General features: G+C 41.4%; 1 protein-coding gene across 5 annotated transcripts; it reads right to left on the bottom strand.

Annotated features, from left to right (window-relative positions):
- Positions 1-713: 713 nt before the first annotated feature.
- On the bottom strand, positions 714-19,000 carry ZBTB37 (zinc finger and BTB domain containing 37). 5 transcript variants are annotated; one of them, XM_010367371.2, is made up of 5 exons: positions 18,892-19,000; positions 18,181-18,375; positions 16,164-17,112; positions 14,058-14,157; positions 714-2,526 (listed from the first exon to the last, which is right to left on the bottom strand). In XM_010367371.2, the coding sequence occupies exons 3-5, from the start codon at positions 17,084-17,086 to the stop codon at positions 2,038-2,040; spliced, it is 1,512 nt and encodes a 503-aa protein (XP_010365673.1). In that variant the 5' UTR covers positions 17,087-17,112; positions 18,181-18,375; positions 18,892-19,000; the 3' UTR covers positions 714-2,037. The 5 variants fall into 5 exon arrangements, with proteins under 5 accessions (XP_010365673.1, XP_010365674.1, XP_030791738.1 ...); XM_010367372.2 differs by having other exon boundaries at positions 16,164-17,115; positions 18,892-18,950; XM_030935878.1 differs by lacking the exon at positions 18,181-18,375 and having other exon boundaries at positions 16,164-17,115; positions 18,892-18,925.
- Between the last annotated feature and the right edge of the window lie 88 nt (positions 19,001-19,088).

The raw sequence follows: 19,088 nt of genomic DNA, 5'->3' as shown, positions 1-19,088 counted from the left end.
TCCCTATCATGCTGTTGCCCAACTAAAAAGGAGGGGGATGCACCAGTTTATGTCTTCTAAAGACAAAATAGTTTCAATGCTGCCTTTAAGGGTAGGCTCTTATTAAATGGTAGCAACATTATCTTCCCATAAAAGATGCATTTCTATGCTTTTTCAGAAGAGAAAATAACCTTTCTCTTGTGAGAGGGTGCAACTTTATGCACATGTACAATTCTCAGATTGCTTAGGATCTACCCTTTGCATTCTAATTTCTTATCTCAAAGAAATTTCATTCTTTTCTACCCACCTTTTCACATACCACAAAGCAATCTCAGGAAAGGAGCACATGACTAACATTCTCACAAATGGTTCACCAGTACAGGTACAACCTGCCCCTCTCCCAAACCTCTTTTACAATCATCTATGCCTCTGCATTGAAACAATTTCTTAAACCATTACATACTTAAATACTTAAAAGAATCCCACCAACTAGTGCTCCATCAAGAGAAGCTAGGGATTTTTCAACTTGCACTGTAAGTTATAAGCATCTATTTGCCCACAACCCTTAATATTCCTCCTTCTCTCATTGCATGAAAGACAGGGTCTCTAAATCTCTACATGTTTGGTAAGTTCTTTCTCTCAGTGCTGGATTAAGAATCTTAGAAATACCCAGAACTACTAAAAGGGTCCCTTGAAGTTTTAAAAATCTTAGGAATGACTAAGTAACCAAACCTGATCAAAACTGATCCTTTGATCATTTATTGCAACATGATTCTGCATGATGTTTTCTGATAAGTGCCCTGTAGTATATTATTAAAAAGCAAAGCTCTTGGAGTCACCAGCTAGTTGCTGATGGTTGGTTTATGAATTACCAGGTTTGCAGACCCGAGACATAGGTTTAAGTGAGGTTTTTCTATATGCCTGAAAATATAAACTATTACATATGTATAAGGAAATGAAATTGTGGTTGCAGTAAGAATCATAGTGTTGAATTTCTTCAACCACAATACTGCAGAAAAAACATGTTTAAAACTTCATATAAAAGTTATCAAATATGACCTGTGGATTTAAAAATACAATCCAGGCTCATTTCACTGGAAAGTGACATTTCTGATGTACAATATTGCTGAATGTGAAAACAGGAGCCAAAGAGACTGGATGAAACTTTGGTAGTCAGCCTAACACATTAATTCACCTGAACTAGAGCCATTCCCCAAGGATGTGTAGCACTATGGTTTACAAATACCAGTCAGGAAGTTGCAGTACGGCTCTGTGCTGTTCGATATTTGCAAAACATAAAAACACTTCCCTCCCTGCTCTTCTCTTCCTCAACACAACACTCAAGCCCCCAAATGTAGCAGTACCTATTGCATACACTTTGCTGCTCATTTCACTTCCAGTTGCCAAGTGCTTCAGGTGATGCTGTCCGCTAGAATACTGCTTCAAGATGGCTGATTATATGAAATAACCAGGAAAAGTATTAGATGCCTAGCCAGGGGAAAGATAAAGTCTAACCTTTCAAAGTAAGAACCACCAGTATTCATTTGTTTTTTCTTGAAACACAAAAATGCATGTTATGGCAGGGAAGGAAGAGGAGAAATTTCTCCTTCTCATCACCATTATGACTACCTCCTTCTCTCTTGTGGCTGGCTGCTTCAGATGGTCGAGGCTCCTGCTGCATTTTTTAGATCTGGGCAATTATAGCCACCAAGATGATATGGACCGAAGTACAGTGTTCAAACATGACTGGTAGATAAATGACCACGTATCATTTTGTTAAAAAACCTTTTTTCTTATAAAGTTAACAAACCAAGGCTGTTGATCCCTGAATTAGAAAGTTGATTTGCTTATTTTCCAAAGTGTGAGGTGGGCAATAAGAAGAGAAGAGCCTTTAGTGCTTTTGTGTATGTTGCTGATCCTCCAGTTTGGCAACATCTTGGGAGTGTCTTCTGGCCTAGTGATGTGGCATTTTGTGAATCTAAATATCAGCCCATGGCTCTGATGCTGGCTGCTTATGGCTCAAAGGGGAAGAGGGTCAGCCCCCTCCCCCTGGATGTTTCAATCTGGCCCAGTGGTGGACACAGAGCCCTGGGCAGCTTCCCCAGGAGCAAGTGTCTCTTCCTGTGAAGGTGACTCTTCCTCAGCTTGTCCTCGAGATGTGACAGTTGTTTCAGGGGAGATGCTGTGAGGCCCCTCCAGGGGTATACAGCCAGGGTGGTTTTTGCGAAAGTGCTGATTCAAGATGGCCTGGAAGGGGAAACTTTTGCCACAAACATGACAGTGAAAGGGCTTGTTGCCTGTGTGCTTGCGGATATGATACTCCAGCTGATCTTTCCGGGTATACTTCTTGCCACACATGCGGCAGACGAATGGTGTGATCCCCATGTGTAGGCGCATGTGGCGGTCCAGGCTTCCCTTCTGGTTGAAGGATTTGGCGCAATAGATGCAGGTGAGACGAGGGTTGTACCGGAACCACCGCTCAGATACTTCCTGCTCTCGGAGATACTCCACATAGCCACTTACTCCCATCATTGCTGACTCTTCTACCTGTACCAGGTAAGGAAAATAACCAAGAAAGAACAAATATTATTAAGCATACATATTAAAAGCAATCAAATCTATTTTTACTTGTTACTAAGATATATGTACATTTTCAGTGGAGAACCAAACAGAAAATTATTACCAAAAAGTAAAGATATTATCATAATAATTTTTTCAAAATTGAGAATACTCTACTCCATTACTATAAAAGAACAACACAGTAAAGTTAATGTCTGGCTAACAAACTGGATGCTTATTAAACCCCTGCTGAATGTACTATTTTACAGTAATCTGAGGAGAAACTGAGCCCACTTATACCACACCCTGGATCCTAATCTTACAATTATATTCCAGACAATCAAGTACTTAAGGCAGTGCTGGTCTAAAAGAACTATGTTTTTGTTTTGTTTTGAGACAGGGTCTCTCACTCAGGCTGGAGTGCAGTGGTGTGATCACGGCTCACTACAGCCTAGACCTCCCCAGGCTGAGATGATCCTCCCATCTCAGCCTCCTGAGTAGCTGGGACCACAGGCACGCACCACCACTCCCAGATAATTTTTGTACTTTTTGCAGAGATGAGGCTCTGCCATGTTGCCCAGGTTGGTTCTGAATTCCTGGACTCAAGCAATCTATCCACCTCAGTCTCCCAAAGTGCCGAGATTACAGGTGTAAGCCATGACGCCCAGCCAGAACTATCTATGATGATGAAAATGCTCTATAACCTACCCCATTCATTACAGTAGCCACTAGCCACCTGTGGCTATTGAGTATTTGTAATATGGCTAATACAACTGAGTAATTTTTACAATTTTAAGTGCTTTCAATTAATTACAATTTACATTTAAATAGCCACATGTGACAAGTGGCTAATGGCTACCATTTACTATATCAGATAGTATAGAATATATAATGGCAACATATTATAAATTATGACATCATTAATACCACATTTTAATCTAGCAGTAGCTAGCTTTATAAAAATGTATACAATTTGTAGGTGACAGTATTCCTTTTTATGTAAAATATTTCAGTATCATATGAACATATTATTTTCACTCTGAAGACTACTGAAAGTTTAACTGACTTTAGAGTAAACTGTTTGAGGGCATGGGTGTCTTTTATCTGAAAACTGGGAAGCAGTATGAACATATTCCTTTCAATAAATTACTTAAAAATCTTGGATTTAAGGCCAGGTGTGATGGCTCATGCTTATAATCCCAGCACTTTGGGAGGCTGAGGTGGGAGAATAACCTGAGCCTAGGAGTTTGAGACCAGCCTGGGCAATATAGCAAGACTCTATCTGTACAAAAAATAAAAATAAAAAAATTAGCTGGGTGTGATGGTGCGCACCTGTAGTCCCAGATCCTTGGGAAGGCTGAGGTGTGAGGATCACTTGAGCCTGGGAAGTCATGGCTGCAGTGAGTTGTAATCATGCCACTACACTCTAGGCTGGGTGACAAAGCAAGACCCCATCTCAAAAAAAACAAACAAAAAAATCTTTGGATTTAGAAATGCTTTTTGTTCAAAATTCTGTATTTTAAAAAATCAATCGGAAATTGTTTTTTTACCCTGACTTAATAATGACTGACTTCTGAAGTCATTATATTAGGGGGATAAAAACCTTTTTAAATATGTAGGAGGGAATTATACGTTTAACAGAAGATAAAGTACCAAAGAGAAGAAAATGTCAAAGTTGACTCTGGAGTAACTGGAGCAAGATTCATCTAGTTAGCAATTAATCTTGTGCCTGTGCTTTTTCCCCTAAGATAGACACTATAGAAGATCTTTTGCTCTTTCAATTTCTAAAGATGTGTTTTGTCCCCTCCTATGCTGACGGTGCTATTCAGCATTTCCAATACAGGCAGTTCTCAACCGGTTTGGGAAGCAGTATGTAAAGTCAAGTGCTAAATACTAAGACTGAGGTTTTAAGATTATTTTATTTGTTTTATATCAATATTTCTTTCTGCTTCATTTCCCTGGATAATAAAAACTGAATTCAAATAAAGAATGAGGAATCATCCCACTAAAGGTCTTGGGTGACCAAGGACAAAATATCTAAGGCTGTCTTCTCATCCATAAGGTACAAAGGTTATCATACGATTTGCCAGTTTTAGAGGATTCTCATGAGAAATGAACATGATAACAGTACTCTTTTTTCTAAACACAATGGTAACTTTTAGGACCTTCAATGGTCCTAAAATATTATGCAATGAATGCATAATATTACATAGCAATTAAGGATGCTGGAACCTGTGTTCAAATGTGAGTTCCATTTATTGTGTGACTTGGAGCAAGTTAGTTAACACTTCTATTCCTCAGTTTCCTCACCTGTAAAGTGAATATAGTAACAGAATGTCCCTCACTAGTTGCTCTGAGCATTGAATGAGTTAATACACTAAAGTGCTGAATAAACGTTAGCTATTATTAAACATTACAAACTCATATTATTTATAACCTTGAGGATAAAAATACCCTAATAAATCTCCCCAACTCTGAAAGGATTGCCTATTTAATAAATTGGGCTGGGAAAACTGGCTAGCCATTATGTAGAAAGCTGAAACTGGATCCCTTCCTTACACCTTATACAAAAATTAATTCAAGATGGATTAAAGACTTAAATATTAGACCTAAAACCATAAAAACCCTAGAAGAAAACCTAGGCAATACCATTCAGGACATAGGCATGGGCAAGGACTTCATGACCAAAACACCAAAAGCAATGGCAACAAAAGCCAAAATAGACAAATGGGATCTAATTAAACTAAAGAGCTTCTGCACAGCAAAAGAAATTACCATCAGAGTAAACAGGCAACCTACAGAATGGGAAAACTTTTTACAATCTACCCATCTGACAAAGGGCTAATATCCAGAACCTACAAAGAACTTAAACAAATTTACAAGAAAAAATCAAACAACCCCATCAAAAAGTGGATGAAGGATATGAACAGACACTTCTCAAAAGAAGACATTTATGCAGCCAAAAGACACATGAAAAAAATGCTCATCATCACTGGTCATCAGAGAAATGCAAATCAAAACCACAATGAGATACCATCTCACACCAGTTAGAATGGCAATCATTAAAAAGTCAGGAACAACAGGTGCTGGAGAGGATGTGGAGAAATAGGAAGGCTTTTACACTGTTGGTGGGACTGTAAACTAGTTCAACCATTGTGGAAGACAGTGTGGCAATTCCTCAAGGATCTAGAACTAGAAATACCATTTGACCCAGCCATTCCATTACTGGGTATATATCCAAAAGATTATAAATCATGCTGCTATAAAGACACATGCACATCTATGTTTACTGCAGCACTATTCACAATAGCAAAGACTTGGAACCAACCCAAATGTCCATCAATGATAGACTGGATTAAGAAAATGTGGCACATATACACCATGGAATACTATGCAGCCATAAAAAATGATGAGTTCACGTCCTTTGTAGAGACATGGATGAAGCTGAAAACCATCATTCTGACCAAACTATCTCAAGGACAGAAAACCAAACACTGCATGTTCTCACTCATAGGTAGGAATTGAACAATGAGAACACTTGGACACAGGGTGGGGAACATCACACACCGGGGCCTGTCGTGGGGTAGGAGGATGGGGGAGGGATAGCATTAGGAGATACACCTAATGTAAATGACGAGTTAACGGGTGCAGCATACCAACATGGCACATGTATACATACGCAACAAACCTGTACGTTGTACACATGTACCGTAGAACTTAAAGTATAATCAAAAAAAAAAACAGAAAAAGAAAAAGAAAAAAAATCTTCCCAACTCTAAGGAAGGTAATGTATTAGTATTTCCACATGCAGAAAGTAAATGCATTTTAGTAATCAGTGATAAACTGTAAGCACAAACATCACATATTATGATCAGCCTCATCCAAAAAATTATTGGAGTGAAGTTCCAATAGAAGAACGAACACCACAAAATGTAGATTGGGTCCTTGTCAATGGCAGCAATATACTTTTTGTAGTTTTATTGTTTTAAACTTTAAAAAGAAGCAAAGGCAAAAATCGCTTCCTCCTGGTTCTCTCTGTTGCCAAGAGGTGGATTATTTCATTCCTCTCACTTGGCAATTACCTATTTGATTGTAAACTCTGCTGTAAGCACAGGGACATTCTGCACTGCCAAATATCTAGGAATTTGATCAGTGCCTGGCTCAATAGCTATTTCTTAATGAATTATTCCATATAATTTATATGAAACCTCCGTATAAATGGAAGGTTTCCAAATTTTCTAAAACAAACATCAGTCTAGATTCCTTACGTGGACTTCGAAGCCTTCTGCCATTCTAATTTTCAGTTACTAACCACAGACCCAAAGTTAACTGAAGGGCCTTAAAAAGTCATCTGATTTGGTGTATTAATATTTTTGAAGGATCTGCAAAATTAAGGATTTTACAAGTAACTAAATAACTCCCTATTTAGTAGGTGCCTATTTATTGGGCAACTACTAAGTAAACTTAGTTACTTAGAATTACTTAGAGATAAAACTCCTATTAATCAGGCACCTAAGAAGATAATGTCAGAGATACAAAGAAAGTAAGAAAACATGGTCTCTCAAATGCAATAAAACGCACTTGGGTAGCATGTGTCTGATCCCGTGTTCTTGTTTCCCCTAAATGCTTTCCCCCACACCCTGTTAGTCATTGTATTTGTCTGGGCTTCGGAGGACTTCACCGAGTTGGTCATTGCTAGGTGGCCTAGTTTGTGTAAATATAACGTGCTGGTCTTTCTTCATGTTCTTTTTTGAGACAGTCTCGCTTTGTTGCCCAGGCTGGAGTACAGTGGCATGATCGCGGCTCACTGCAACCTCTGCCTCCCAGGTTCAAGTGATTCTCCTGCTGCAGCCTCCTGAGTAGCTGAGATTACAGGTGCCCACCACCATGGCCGGCTAATGTTTTACTTTTAGTAGAGATGGGGTTTCACCATGTTTGCCAGGTTGGTCTCGAACTCCTGACCTCAGGTGATCCACCTACCTGGGCCTCCCAAAGTGCTGGGATTACAAGTGTGAGCCACCTCACCCAGCCGATTGTTGCAAATTATTTCTCCATGTTCTTTTGGGGTTTACAAACTTCTTCTTGTATTGAGAGAAAAACTGGCAAAGCATCTTTGACAGAAGGTTCTGTACCTGGTAAAAAATCTGAAACATTAGATTGGGGAGCTCTCTTCTTAAAAGTGGGCATCTTGAACCATCCTTTCTCTTGTGTTCTCCTTTCCCTATTACCTATTGGGGCAGATCTTCTGTCCCAAAAACTTGTCCCCTACCCTTCTCCCTCTATTCCATTGACCCCCAAAAGAAAACCTACACACCCATGCATATACACATTTAATTTTTAGGGCATCTCCACAACTCTGAAATGATTTATGCAAAAATCCTGAAGAAGCTAGGAACTCTCCATCCCTTGTTTGCAATCTCCTGAGTCAAGACCATTTTTCTTGATGTGATTCATGCTAAACCCTTAAGACACTGCTGGATTTTGGATGGATTAAACCTACTTAATCTTTAATCTTAAAGTACAGAGAAGCAATGGGGGGGCTTTTCATGTAGAAAGTGGGGTCAGGAAGCCAAGAAAGAGAACAAGTGCTGAATTTTTTTTTTTGAGATGAAGTTTGCTCTTCCTGACCAGGCTGGAGGGCAATGGCACGATCTTGGCTCACAGAAACCTCCGCCTCCCAGGTTCAAGCGATTCTCCTGTCTCAGCTCCCAAGCATCTGGGATTACAGGCACCTGCCACCATGCCTGGCTAATGTTTTTGTATTTTTACTAGAGAAGGGGTTTCACCATGTTGGCCAGGCTGGTCTTGAACTCCTGATGTCAAGCAATCCACCCGTCTCAGCCTCCCAAAATGCTGGGATTACAGTTGTGAGCCACTGCACGCAGCCTAAATGGTGAATTTATATCCAAGTAACTCAAGAACTTTTATACAGGTGTAAGAAATTTATGTCAAGGCCGGGCGCGGTGGCTCAAGCCTGTAATCCCAGCACTCTGGGAGGCCGAGACGGGCGGATCACAAGGTCAGGAGATCGAGACCATCCTGGCTAACCCGGTGAAACCCCGTCTCTACTAAAAAAAATATAAAAAACTAGCCGGGCGAGGTGGCGGGCGCTTGTAGTCCCAGCTACTCGGGAGGCTGAGGCAGGAGAATGACGTAAACCCGGGAGGCGGAGCTTACAGTGAGCTGAGATCTGGCCACTGCACTCCAGCCTGGGCGACAGAGCGAGACTCCGTCTCAAAAAAAAAAAAAAAGAAGAAAAAGAAATTTATGTCAAAGTGGCCACAAGATTGCTTAATGGAGATGAACAAATGTAACTTCATGTTTACCACTAGAAACTAAAGCTTTATGTGAAATCTTGAATTTATGAGAGGGAGGGAAGGTAGGAAAGTCTGTAGCTGTCTGTTCTTTTCCTGGTCCCTTCCCCTCATTCCTGAACTGCAGGAGACAGAGCCTCTTTGGGCATTGGTGACCCCATCGCTGGGGTGTGTTTATTTGATGGTTGATTTTGCTGTACTGGGTACTTCCTTGCCCCTTTTCTAATCATTCTGTAACACATGCTGACTCTTTCCCCTTCCCTTCTCCTTTCCCTGGGAAAATACAATGAATAAACACTTACTGGTACTAAAACTGTCAAAAGACAAAAACAAAAAGAGGAAAGAAAATGTGGTCTTTGCTCTCAAGGAGATTTCAGTTTAATAGGAGACACAAAACTAACGCAAATAGAAAAGGAACAATATATATGAATCTAGAGAATCAGGAAAAATTGTACTGTACCATGCTATAATAGTATCATAAAAAGGAAAAATCAAAGAGGACTGGAGCAGTTAGGACAGATAAAACTAAGAGTTCGGCCTTGGCTGAACCCAGACACCTGAAAAGAAGGAGGCATTCAGACTTTAGATGCAGAGAGAGAAATAAGTTTAATGTGGTTCCGACACAGGGAGAGTCTGGTTGTTTGAGATAGTGAATGCTGATGAGTGGTGGGAAAAGTTGGGTTAAAAAGACTGTAAGTCACTGGGAAAATTAGGCCAAGTTATTAACCTTCATGTCACAGAAAAAGTTACAGAATGTTTTTAAGTAAAGGAGTAACTTTATTAGTGTGTTCCAGTTTAATCAACCCCATAATCAGGAAGTTCTTTGAGTCTATCAATATTCATTCTTACTGTAAGTCCTTGCCCTGTTTTAGTTCCCTGTAGTAGGGCAAAAAAACTGGTAAGTAGACTTACCATATTAAACTTTCATATCCATTAAGACATATATATCACCCTTAATATCATCTTCACCCAATCTTACTTATCTCCTATTTCATTATAGCCTGTCTGTACCTTTTGCTTCAAGAAGGTAAATATTCTTACAGAATTCTAATTCTTATCCCTATCCTATCCATAAATGGAATAAATTATCCCTTCCTAACTTATTTAAAAACTGCATTTAAAATATCCTTGAGGCTGGACGTGGTGGCTCACATCTGTGTCTTCTAAGTGGTAGGATTACAGGTGTGAGCCACCATTGGAACTCAGGAATTTGAGATCAGCCTGGGCAATACAGTGAAACCCTGAGTCTATAAAAAACAAAAAAACTAACTGGGTGTGGTGGCACATGCCTGTGGTCCCCGCTACTCAGGAGCTGAGGTGAGAGGACTGTTTGAGCCAGGGAGGGCAAGGCTGCAGTTAGCCATGATCGTACCACTGCACTCCAGCCTGGGGGACAAAGCAAGATCCCGTCTCCAAAAAAAAAAAACAAAAAAAAGAAAATCTTGATAACACTCTCCTTAAGTGGACACTGATTCCATTGCCTTTTAAGCAATCCTAGTCCCACAACACTGTCACTGAAGTTTATACTGTATAGTCTTACATTTGTTTGTGTGTATTTGTTAGTCTTATGCCCCCATTGAGTTGTAATGTCTGTCTCATTACTGAATTTACAGTTATGCACCACATAACATCATTCTGGTCAATGATGGACCACACATGTAACTGTGCTTCCATAAGATTATAATACAATATTTTTACACTATCGTTTCTATGTTTAGATACACAAATATTTTACTATGACTTTATAACTGCCTACAGAATTCAGTACAGTAACATGCTATACAGGTTTGTAGCCTAAGAGGCACAGGATATAGCATATAACCTAGGTGTGCAGTAGGTTATACCATCTAGATTTGTGTAAGTATACTCTATGTTTGCACAATGACAAAATGGTCTAGCATTTCTCAGAACATACTGTCAATTAGTGACACATGTCTGTATCTGCATAACAGCCTCCTCTGCATTGTTATCATACCGTATGTGAGAGATGAGGAGAAAAAGGGCCCTAATAATATGAGTGAAATTACTTTTCCTCCAAGCTTCTAATATTTTCTCTAACAGCTTATCAAAACTAAAAAACATAATTTGTAACAATGTCTTACTGCTATTACTACACCATGCACACAATAAATATTCAGTGGTTTAGGCTAGGTGTGGTAGCTCACGACTGTAATCTCAGCACTTTGGGAGGCCGAGGCAGTTGGATTACCTGAGGTCAGGAGGTCGAGACCAGCCTGACCAATATGGTGAAACCCTGCCTCTACTAAAAACATAAAAATTAGCTGGGCGTGGTGACATGTGCCTGTAGTCCCAGCTGCTTGGGAAACGGACACAGGAGAATTGCTTAAACCAGGGAGGTGGAGGTTGCAGTAAGCCAAGATTATGCCACTGCACTCCAGCCTGGGGGACAGAGCGAGACTCTTGTCTAGAAAACAAAAAAAAATCAGTGGTTTAGTTAAAAATTAGACAAGATACTATCAGTGTAATGCAGAGGCTAAAAACATGAGCTATGTAGTCTTAATTCAACAGTGTTTATTTTTTAAAGACAAAACTTTTCACAATTGATTGTCTTCTACTTTGTGAGTTCACGAGCTTTAAAAAAAATCATTCAATCAGACCTGTGAGAAAAAAACAAAAATATCAACCAACTACTCATACTAGCTGCTAAGGAGAGTTGTAAAGAAAATATTCGGCCGGGCGCGGTGGCTCAAGCCTGTAATCCCAGCACTTTGGGAGGCCGAGACGGGCAGATCACGAGGTCAGGAGATCGAGACTATCCTGGCTAACCCGGTGAAACTCCGTCTCTACTAAAAAATACAAAAAAACTAGCCGGGCGAGGTGGCGGGCGCCTGCAGTCCCAGCTACTCGGGAGGCTGAGGCAGGAGAATGGCATAAACCCAGGAGGCGGAGCTTGCAGTGAGCTGAGATCCAGCCACTGCACTCCAGCCTGGGCGGCAGAGTGAGACTCCGTCTCAAAAAAAAAAAAAAAAAAAAAGAAAAAAAAAAAGAAAATATTCATCATTCCTATCCTTTCTAGAATGTGCTAGTCTAACAAAATATTCAGGAAGAAAATAAATGACAAGATACAGTACATGAAATAGCAAACACACATAAAAATGTGTAAGCAAGTGCGCACAGTGGCTCACGCCTGTAATCCCAGCAAATTGGGAGGCTGAGGCGGGCAGATTGCTTGAGTCCACGAGTTTGAGACCAGCCTGGACAAACTGGTGAAATGCCATTTCCACTAAAAATACAAAAAAAAAAAAATTAGCTGGGCATGGTAGTGTGCACCTGTAGTTCCAGCTACTCAGAAGGCTGAGGTGGGAGAATCACCTGAACCTAGGAGGTTGAGGCTAAAGTGAGCTAAGATTGCACCAGTGCAATGCAGTCTGGTCAACCAGAGTGAGACCCTGTCTCAAAATAGAAAAAAAAAAAACAAAGAAAAGCATAAGCAATAAGCAATTTGTTTACAAATATACAATGCAGGCTGGGCGCGATGGCTCACATCTGTAATCCCAGCAGTTTGGGAGGCCGAGGCGGGCAGATCGCAAGGTCAGGCATTCAAAACCAGCCTGGCCCACATGGTGAAACCCTGTCTCTACTAAAAATACAAAAATTAGCTAGGAGTGGTGGCGGGCGCCTGTAATCCCAGCTACTCAGGAGGCTGAGGCAGGAGAATCGTTTGAACCCAGGAGGCAGAGGTTGCAGTGAGCCGAGATCGCACCACTGCACTACAGCCTGGGTGACAGAGTAAGACTCTGTCTCCAAAAAAAAAAAAAAAAAGAAAGAATATATATATATATATATATACACACACACACACACACACACACACACACACACACACACACACAAATAAAATGCTATAAATTAGTAACTTGGCAAAAATGTGTGTGTATACTATAGTATATGTAGTGTGTGTATACTATAGTATACATGGTGTGTGTATACTACATATATATAGTACACATGGGCGTGCACACACACACACACACGTATAAAATCAGACTTTCCATTCCAGGTCCTAAATTACCTGCAAATTACCTGCATGTAGTTTTCTGGGGTTATTTTTTATTACTATCAGTTGTACAGTGTGGTTATTATAATCAGGAAAGGGTTCCACAATCTTATTTTTTTATACTTCCCAAACTCTGCTGACACCAAAAGTGTATTTTCCTGCATGCCCATAAGCAAGAATAAAAAGAAAAGTAATCAAATACAGTATTTCACTTTGCATTTTTTACATAACAAGTCAGGCTGTCTACTAACAACAAAAGTTCTATTTCTTTCTTTGCTTTCCTTATGCTATAAATTTGTATTTCTTGCTTTATTCCACTGATTAGGACTACAAATAAAAAGCTGGGTAGAAGTGGTGGTAGCAGACATTCTGTCTCATTCCCAATCACACAAGGGAAGCTTTCAATAACTTACTATTAAAATATTTTCTATAGATTTTTTAGACAGATACTTTCAATCAGATTAGGAAAGTTCCCTTGTATTTCTTTTTTTTTTTTTTGCCACGGAGTTTCGCTCTTGCTGCCCAGGCTGGAGTGCAATGGCGCGATCTTGGGTCACAGCAACCTCCGCCTCCCGGGTTCAAGCCATTCTCCTGCCTCAGCCTCCGGAGTAGCTGGGATTACAGGCGTGTGCCACCACGCTCGGCTAATTTTGTATTTTTAGTAGAGACGGGGTTTCTCCATGTTGGTCAGGCTGGTCTCGAACTCCGGACCTCAGGTGATCCGCCTGCCTTGGCCTCCCAAAGTGCTGGGATCACAGGTGTGAGCCACCGTGCCCGGCCAGTTCCCTTGTATTTCTTGTTTGCTAAGAGTTTTAGCCAATTGCTCTTTTCTGTATCTATCAAAATTGCCATATGTAATTTATCGCTTTCTCCTTATTAATGAAACAGATTACAATGATTAATTTTAAAATGTTAAACCAGTTATCACTGTTGATTTGTTAATGTTCTTTTCAAGATATTTGCATCTACGCTTGGGAGAAATACCAGTCTGCAATTTTCCTTTCTGGTGATGTCTCTGTATAATTTTAATATTAAACTTCTGCTACCCTCAGGGAAAAAAAAATACAGTATTTCTTTAACAGGGCCACTGTTACCTCTCCTACATCTTTCCTTTTTCATTATTTTCTATTCATACACAGTAGCAATTCCTCCAACACCACATCAATTCTAAATCCACAACTCCATACCTGGGAGCTGGGTTGCTTAGGCTCATCCATTCTCCCAGGAGACTCACTTCTGGCTCTGTGTCTCTCTGGCAAGGGAACAACACTGCCGGAGGGGCTAAATCTGTTGGAAGAGGAACATAAAGGGGACTAATAGAAAAGCAGCATCAAAGAACCTGAAAAATGGTGATGTCGCCCCTCTTTACTCTATGGCTAAAGAAGGGGGAACAAACCATGCAACAAATAACTGAGAAATACTTTCAGGGAGTTAATACATAATCTGATTTGAAATAATAGGTTAGCCCTAGTAAATTTAATAAACACAAAATGACATAACGGACCATATGAGCTGGTGAAGCTAAAGCTAAATATAAGCTTTCTTCCTTAAATAAATACTGGGAGACCATAAAGGAATAAATTAAAACAGGGCCTATAATTTTGTTTCTTCTATGTAATTGCCAGGTTTTTGGCTGTTTCTTCCCCAAGGTCCCATAATAACCTGTATTTTAGACTACAGATACAGATCATGGAGATTAAAAAATCTTTGCATTTAAGTTGATATTACCTTTTTTTTTTTTGAGACAGAGTCTTGCTCTGTTGCCCAGGCTGGAGTACAGTGGCGCGATCTCAGCTAACTGCAATCTCCACCTCCTGGGTTCAAGCGATTCTCCTGCCTCAGCTGCCCGAATAGCTGAGATTACAGGCACGCCGCCACCACGCTCAGCTAATTTTTGTATTTTTAGTAGAGATGGAGTTTCACCATGTTGGCCAGGATGGTCTCAAACTCCTGGCCTCAAGTAATCCACCCGCCTCAGCCTCCCAAAGTGCTGGGATCACAGGTGTGAGCCACCACACCTGGCTCTGATATTACTTCTGATAGTTTTGTTTTTTCAATTTTTTTTTATTTCTGTAAGTTATCAGGGAACAGGTGGTATCTCGTTACATAAGTAAGTTCTTCGGTGATTTGTGAGATTTTGGTGCACCCATCACCCAAGAACTTCTGATACAGTTCTAACATAGGAGGGCAAGTTCTATGCTCAAGATTATTTTAATAAGGACACAGGAAGACAATACTCAAATCAAGATCACCTGAGGCCAAGCACAGTGGCAGGAGAATCACCTGAACCCTGGAGGTAGAGGCTGCAGTGAGCTGAGATCACACTACTGTGCTCCAACCTGGGCAACAGAGTGAGACTTTCTCTCAAAAATAATATAACATAACATAAAAAGACCACCTGAAGTGAATACAATATACACTAACTGAATCTCTGTGATACATTTGTTTCTCAAGACCAAACCAAAATAACAGTTCTTTAGTTTTCTTTGCTCATATAGTCAATTTAAATTTATTTTTAAGAGGGGAAAAGAACAAATATTACCAATCTAAATTAGTAATATTTCTTTCTTTCAATTGAGACTTTCTCTCAATTGACTGAAACTCATGGTATTGCTACCAAAAACAAATGTTCTAATAAATACAACGTATTAAAAGAGAAAAGGGAGGTGAAAAAAGGGAGATTGTCAGGCCTGTGGTAGCAGCAGTCATCCATGAAAGAAAACAGGGAAGATACCATCACATGACAAGGGAAAAAAAGAGATGAGAAAGATCAGTAATGCTTTCTTCAGAATTACTATTTTACTAACTTGAAAAGAACAATTACTGCTGGTACCATACTTCCTCTAATTTGGTAGTTGGGGGCAAAGAAAAGGAAGCAGTGCCACGAAGGAAAGTGAGGCTTCCGGAGGCCACCTACCTGTGTGATAACACACCAAGGAAGGGCAATGCTGCCAGGCTCCCAGCTGATGATCGGCTCCCTGCCTGGAATCCCGAGGAAGCCCTGGCAAATTACTGATCCTATCCTAGTGTGGCTGCAGATGCTATTCTGATTCATGGAAGTGTCTAACTTTACCACAGTTCTCACAACACTGTGAATACTTCAGGAATGGAGCTTCCTGCTTTAAAAAAATAAGAATGCAAGTCTTTTGGCATACCTCCAGTTTCCCCAACATCAACTTATTTTGACCAAGAAAATCAGGTAAGGAAAATGCTCTTTGTACTACAGAGGACCCATTTTAGTGATGTCTACACAATAGCCATTACATGGGAAAACAAAATCAAACCAAACCTACCTGTCAACTTCACTGCTTGTTGGCCGAGCCACCTTGGCTCCCGAAGATCCTAAAGTGTAATTTTCCTGTCCTACAGAACCATGGCCTGTGGTATCAATTACCATGGCTGTTACTTCCTCTGCACTACTCCCATCTTCTCCAGAAGGCTGATTCTCAGGCCCAAGCCACTCCTCCAGATTTTCAGTTTTGATGTGTACTGCTCCAAGAACTCTAACTTCATCATCACTCCGACCCCCACGGTCTGCCACTCCTGTCTCCACATACCACTGTCCTGCTCGGTTGATCCGAAGAATGGGCTCCCGGCTCTCTACATCAGAACTTGGTTCAATGATCTGAGGGCTGGTGGACTCCTCAGGAGGACTTAGCTCTCTGATATCCAGCACAGCACTAACCTGACCTCGCCGGTTTCCCTTTGGGGTGTTATGTCGTGGGCTAAGGGAGCGGTTGAGATTTGGTGTAACCCTGTGAGACTCTGGAGGTCTCTCTTGATGCTTTGTCCTTGTTTGACTTAATTCTGCTTCAACCTCAGATACATTAATTTTGAAATGAATGCCCTCCAGGATCTGTGTACATTTGTCTATAATATGCTGCATCTGCAGAAAACTGGCAGCTGTTAGGTAGCTGATGATATCTGCCAGTTGCAGGCATATCCGCCCTGTGTAACAGAAAGAAAGGAGCTGTTCAAAAACAGTAGGGTTCTTGATGACTGAAATGGAGACTGTACTCATCTCATTCAAGGACATGTGATCCCGGAAATAGGGGGAGCTGGCAGCCAGCACCACTTTGTGAGCCCGAAAAGCTTGTCCTTGCACATTGACCACAATATCACAGAGACGGCCCTGCATGCGCAACTGGTTTAGATGGCTCAGGACAGAGTTGCTGAAGTCAGGAATCTCCAATTGTATGTTCCCACCTTTCTCCATGATCGTGCCTGAGGGTACATTCAACCCTGCTGAAAAAAACCATATTCTCATTAATAATTACAATTTTACTTTCTGGATGTTTTCCATTTCAAAAGTATTTAAACATAGTTATCTGGTAAAATTTCAAATTTTTCAGGTAAAAGAAATACCTTCCTTATGTGTAGATGTGGAAACAGAACTACCAACAGGTTTTTAGTTTAAGTTTCACAGGATTATACAGTTAAAACTAACAAGTGATCTACAGACTCCTAAAAATTCATGTTATGACCATGCTTTCCTTACTAATAAGGTATATAACATCAAAATAAAGTTCAACAGAAGGTAGTGGGAAGGACTTTTAAGTGTTAACTATAAGGTACTTGCAGACTGAACATAAAATCTCATAACAACTTTACAACTTTTCTCTGGAGGAGGAAAGCTTTCTGAATAAATGCAATTCTACACAGATGGCTTGATATCCCTCTTAGTATTCTACTACCTGCTGCAAAAATTATTATTTTATAAAGGGACTAATATTACACATGAATGTAGACTAATATTTCTAAGCTTAAGAGTCAGAGCCCCCCACAAAAAGACTTTGGTTATAGGGCTGTGAGGCAAACTCTAGGTTAGGAAAAATCCCCCAGTTGTGCCAGGATTCAACCACGATGCAGAGAACGTGAAGTTGTCAAAATTAGCAAAGCTGGGTATCTGCCAAATTCGAAGTTGGCAATTTCAAGGTGGTGATGATACTTCCATCCTGAAACTTAGTTCTCCAGATCCGACGAAAAAATACAGCATTTACCAAGTACGCCCAACATTTTTCCATTAAAATATTTTTTAAGAATGGTTGAAACACTAAACCTGAAGCTGTATACAAGGTAGTTGAAAGTACAGTTTCAACTACTGAAAGTAGTTTGTATAAATCCGAACAGGAAGACATTTACTTGAGCCCAATGTGCATCCACTTATCTATATATTACATAGTTACACCACACCTGAAACTTCAGGAACTTATTCTGCCAAGTTCACAGTACTGCCGCGCATGAACAACACACTTATTAAATAGGGAACTGTATACACTGTTTTCAACAATCAACTTTAGCCAATCTGACCTTTTTCCAAAGCCTTATTGTTTGTTTTGAAACTTTTAATCCAATACGAGCCTCTGTCGATGCCATCATGAATTCAGATGTGCTTATTTTGGAGCCTACACCAGCGCCTTTTTGTTTGCTCTTTCCGGCAATTCCCCAGTGAGGAAGCCCCTGGAGTAAAGTCTTTCGCTACCGTCGGCACTGGAGGGGTGAGAGCTGTAAGAGGGAGAATTGGGAACGGCATGGGGTTGGCCACTCCAGCACTTTAGCAGTTTTCTTCTGCGTTAGGAAGCATGGGGAGAGGGGAACTAACTAAAGGGCAAAATGTCACTGAGTAACTTTGGAGAAGAGGGGGACAAGACGCCGGGCGGGGGAGCCAGCGCTCAGGTGAGAACTAAGAAGGGGGCGGCGCCCGGGGACCGGCTCCAGGCTGCGGCGGGCGGGGAGCCGCCGGGAGGTGGGTGTGCGTATCTGGGTGTGTCCCGTCTGCGGTGGGGGAGGGGGCCGCCCATCCCGGGGTCCTGAGGGAGGGGCCCCGCGAGGGGGCGGGTCCGGCAAATCAGCCCGGGGGGCCAAGGGGGTGGAAGGTCGCCCGGTGCCTGGAGGCGGGATGAAGGAAAGTAGCTGAGCGCCCCAGGAGCGCGCTGCGGCGGAGGGCGGGCGAGGTGACCCCGGTGCAGGGAAGTGGCACTGGGGTGTGGGGCCCGAGTCCAGTCAAGGAGCAGCACCTACCTCCGGGGGTGGAAATGGGCCGGAATGGGCCGGAACACCGTCCCGGAAGTGAAACCCCCCACCCCCTCCCACGGAGCGGGCGACGTGCCGGAAGGAAATCACTCAGCCTTACACCGCCCCCCTTCCCCCACCCCCAGAGCTTTCCTTGCCTCGCGCCCCCTCCCCTCTCTGCTCTTCCTCCTCAGTCGGGAGGAGGA

Source organism: Rhinopithecus roxellana, chromosome 8 (genome assembly GCF_007565055.1).
Source record: "Rhinopithecus roxellana isolate Shanxi Qingling chromosome 8, ASM756505v1, whole genome shotgun sequence".
NCBI lineage: Eukaryota > Metazoa > Chordata > Mammalia > Primates > Cercopithecidae > Rhinopithecus > Rhinopithecus roxellana.
Note: the sequence above shows the minus strand (reverse complement) of the source record. Positions and strands in the feature narration are given on the sequence as shown.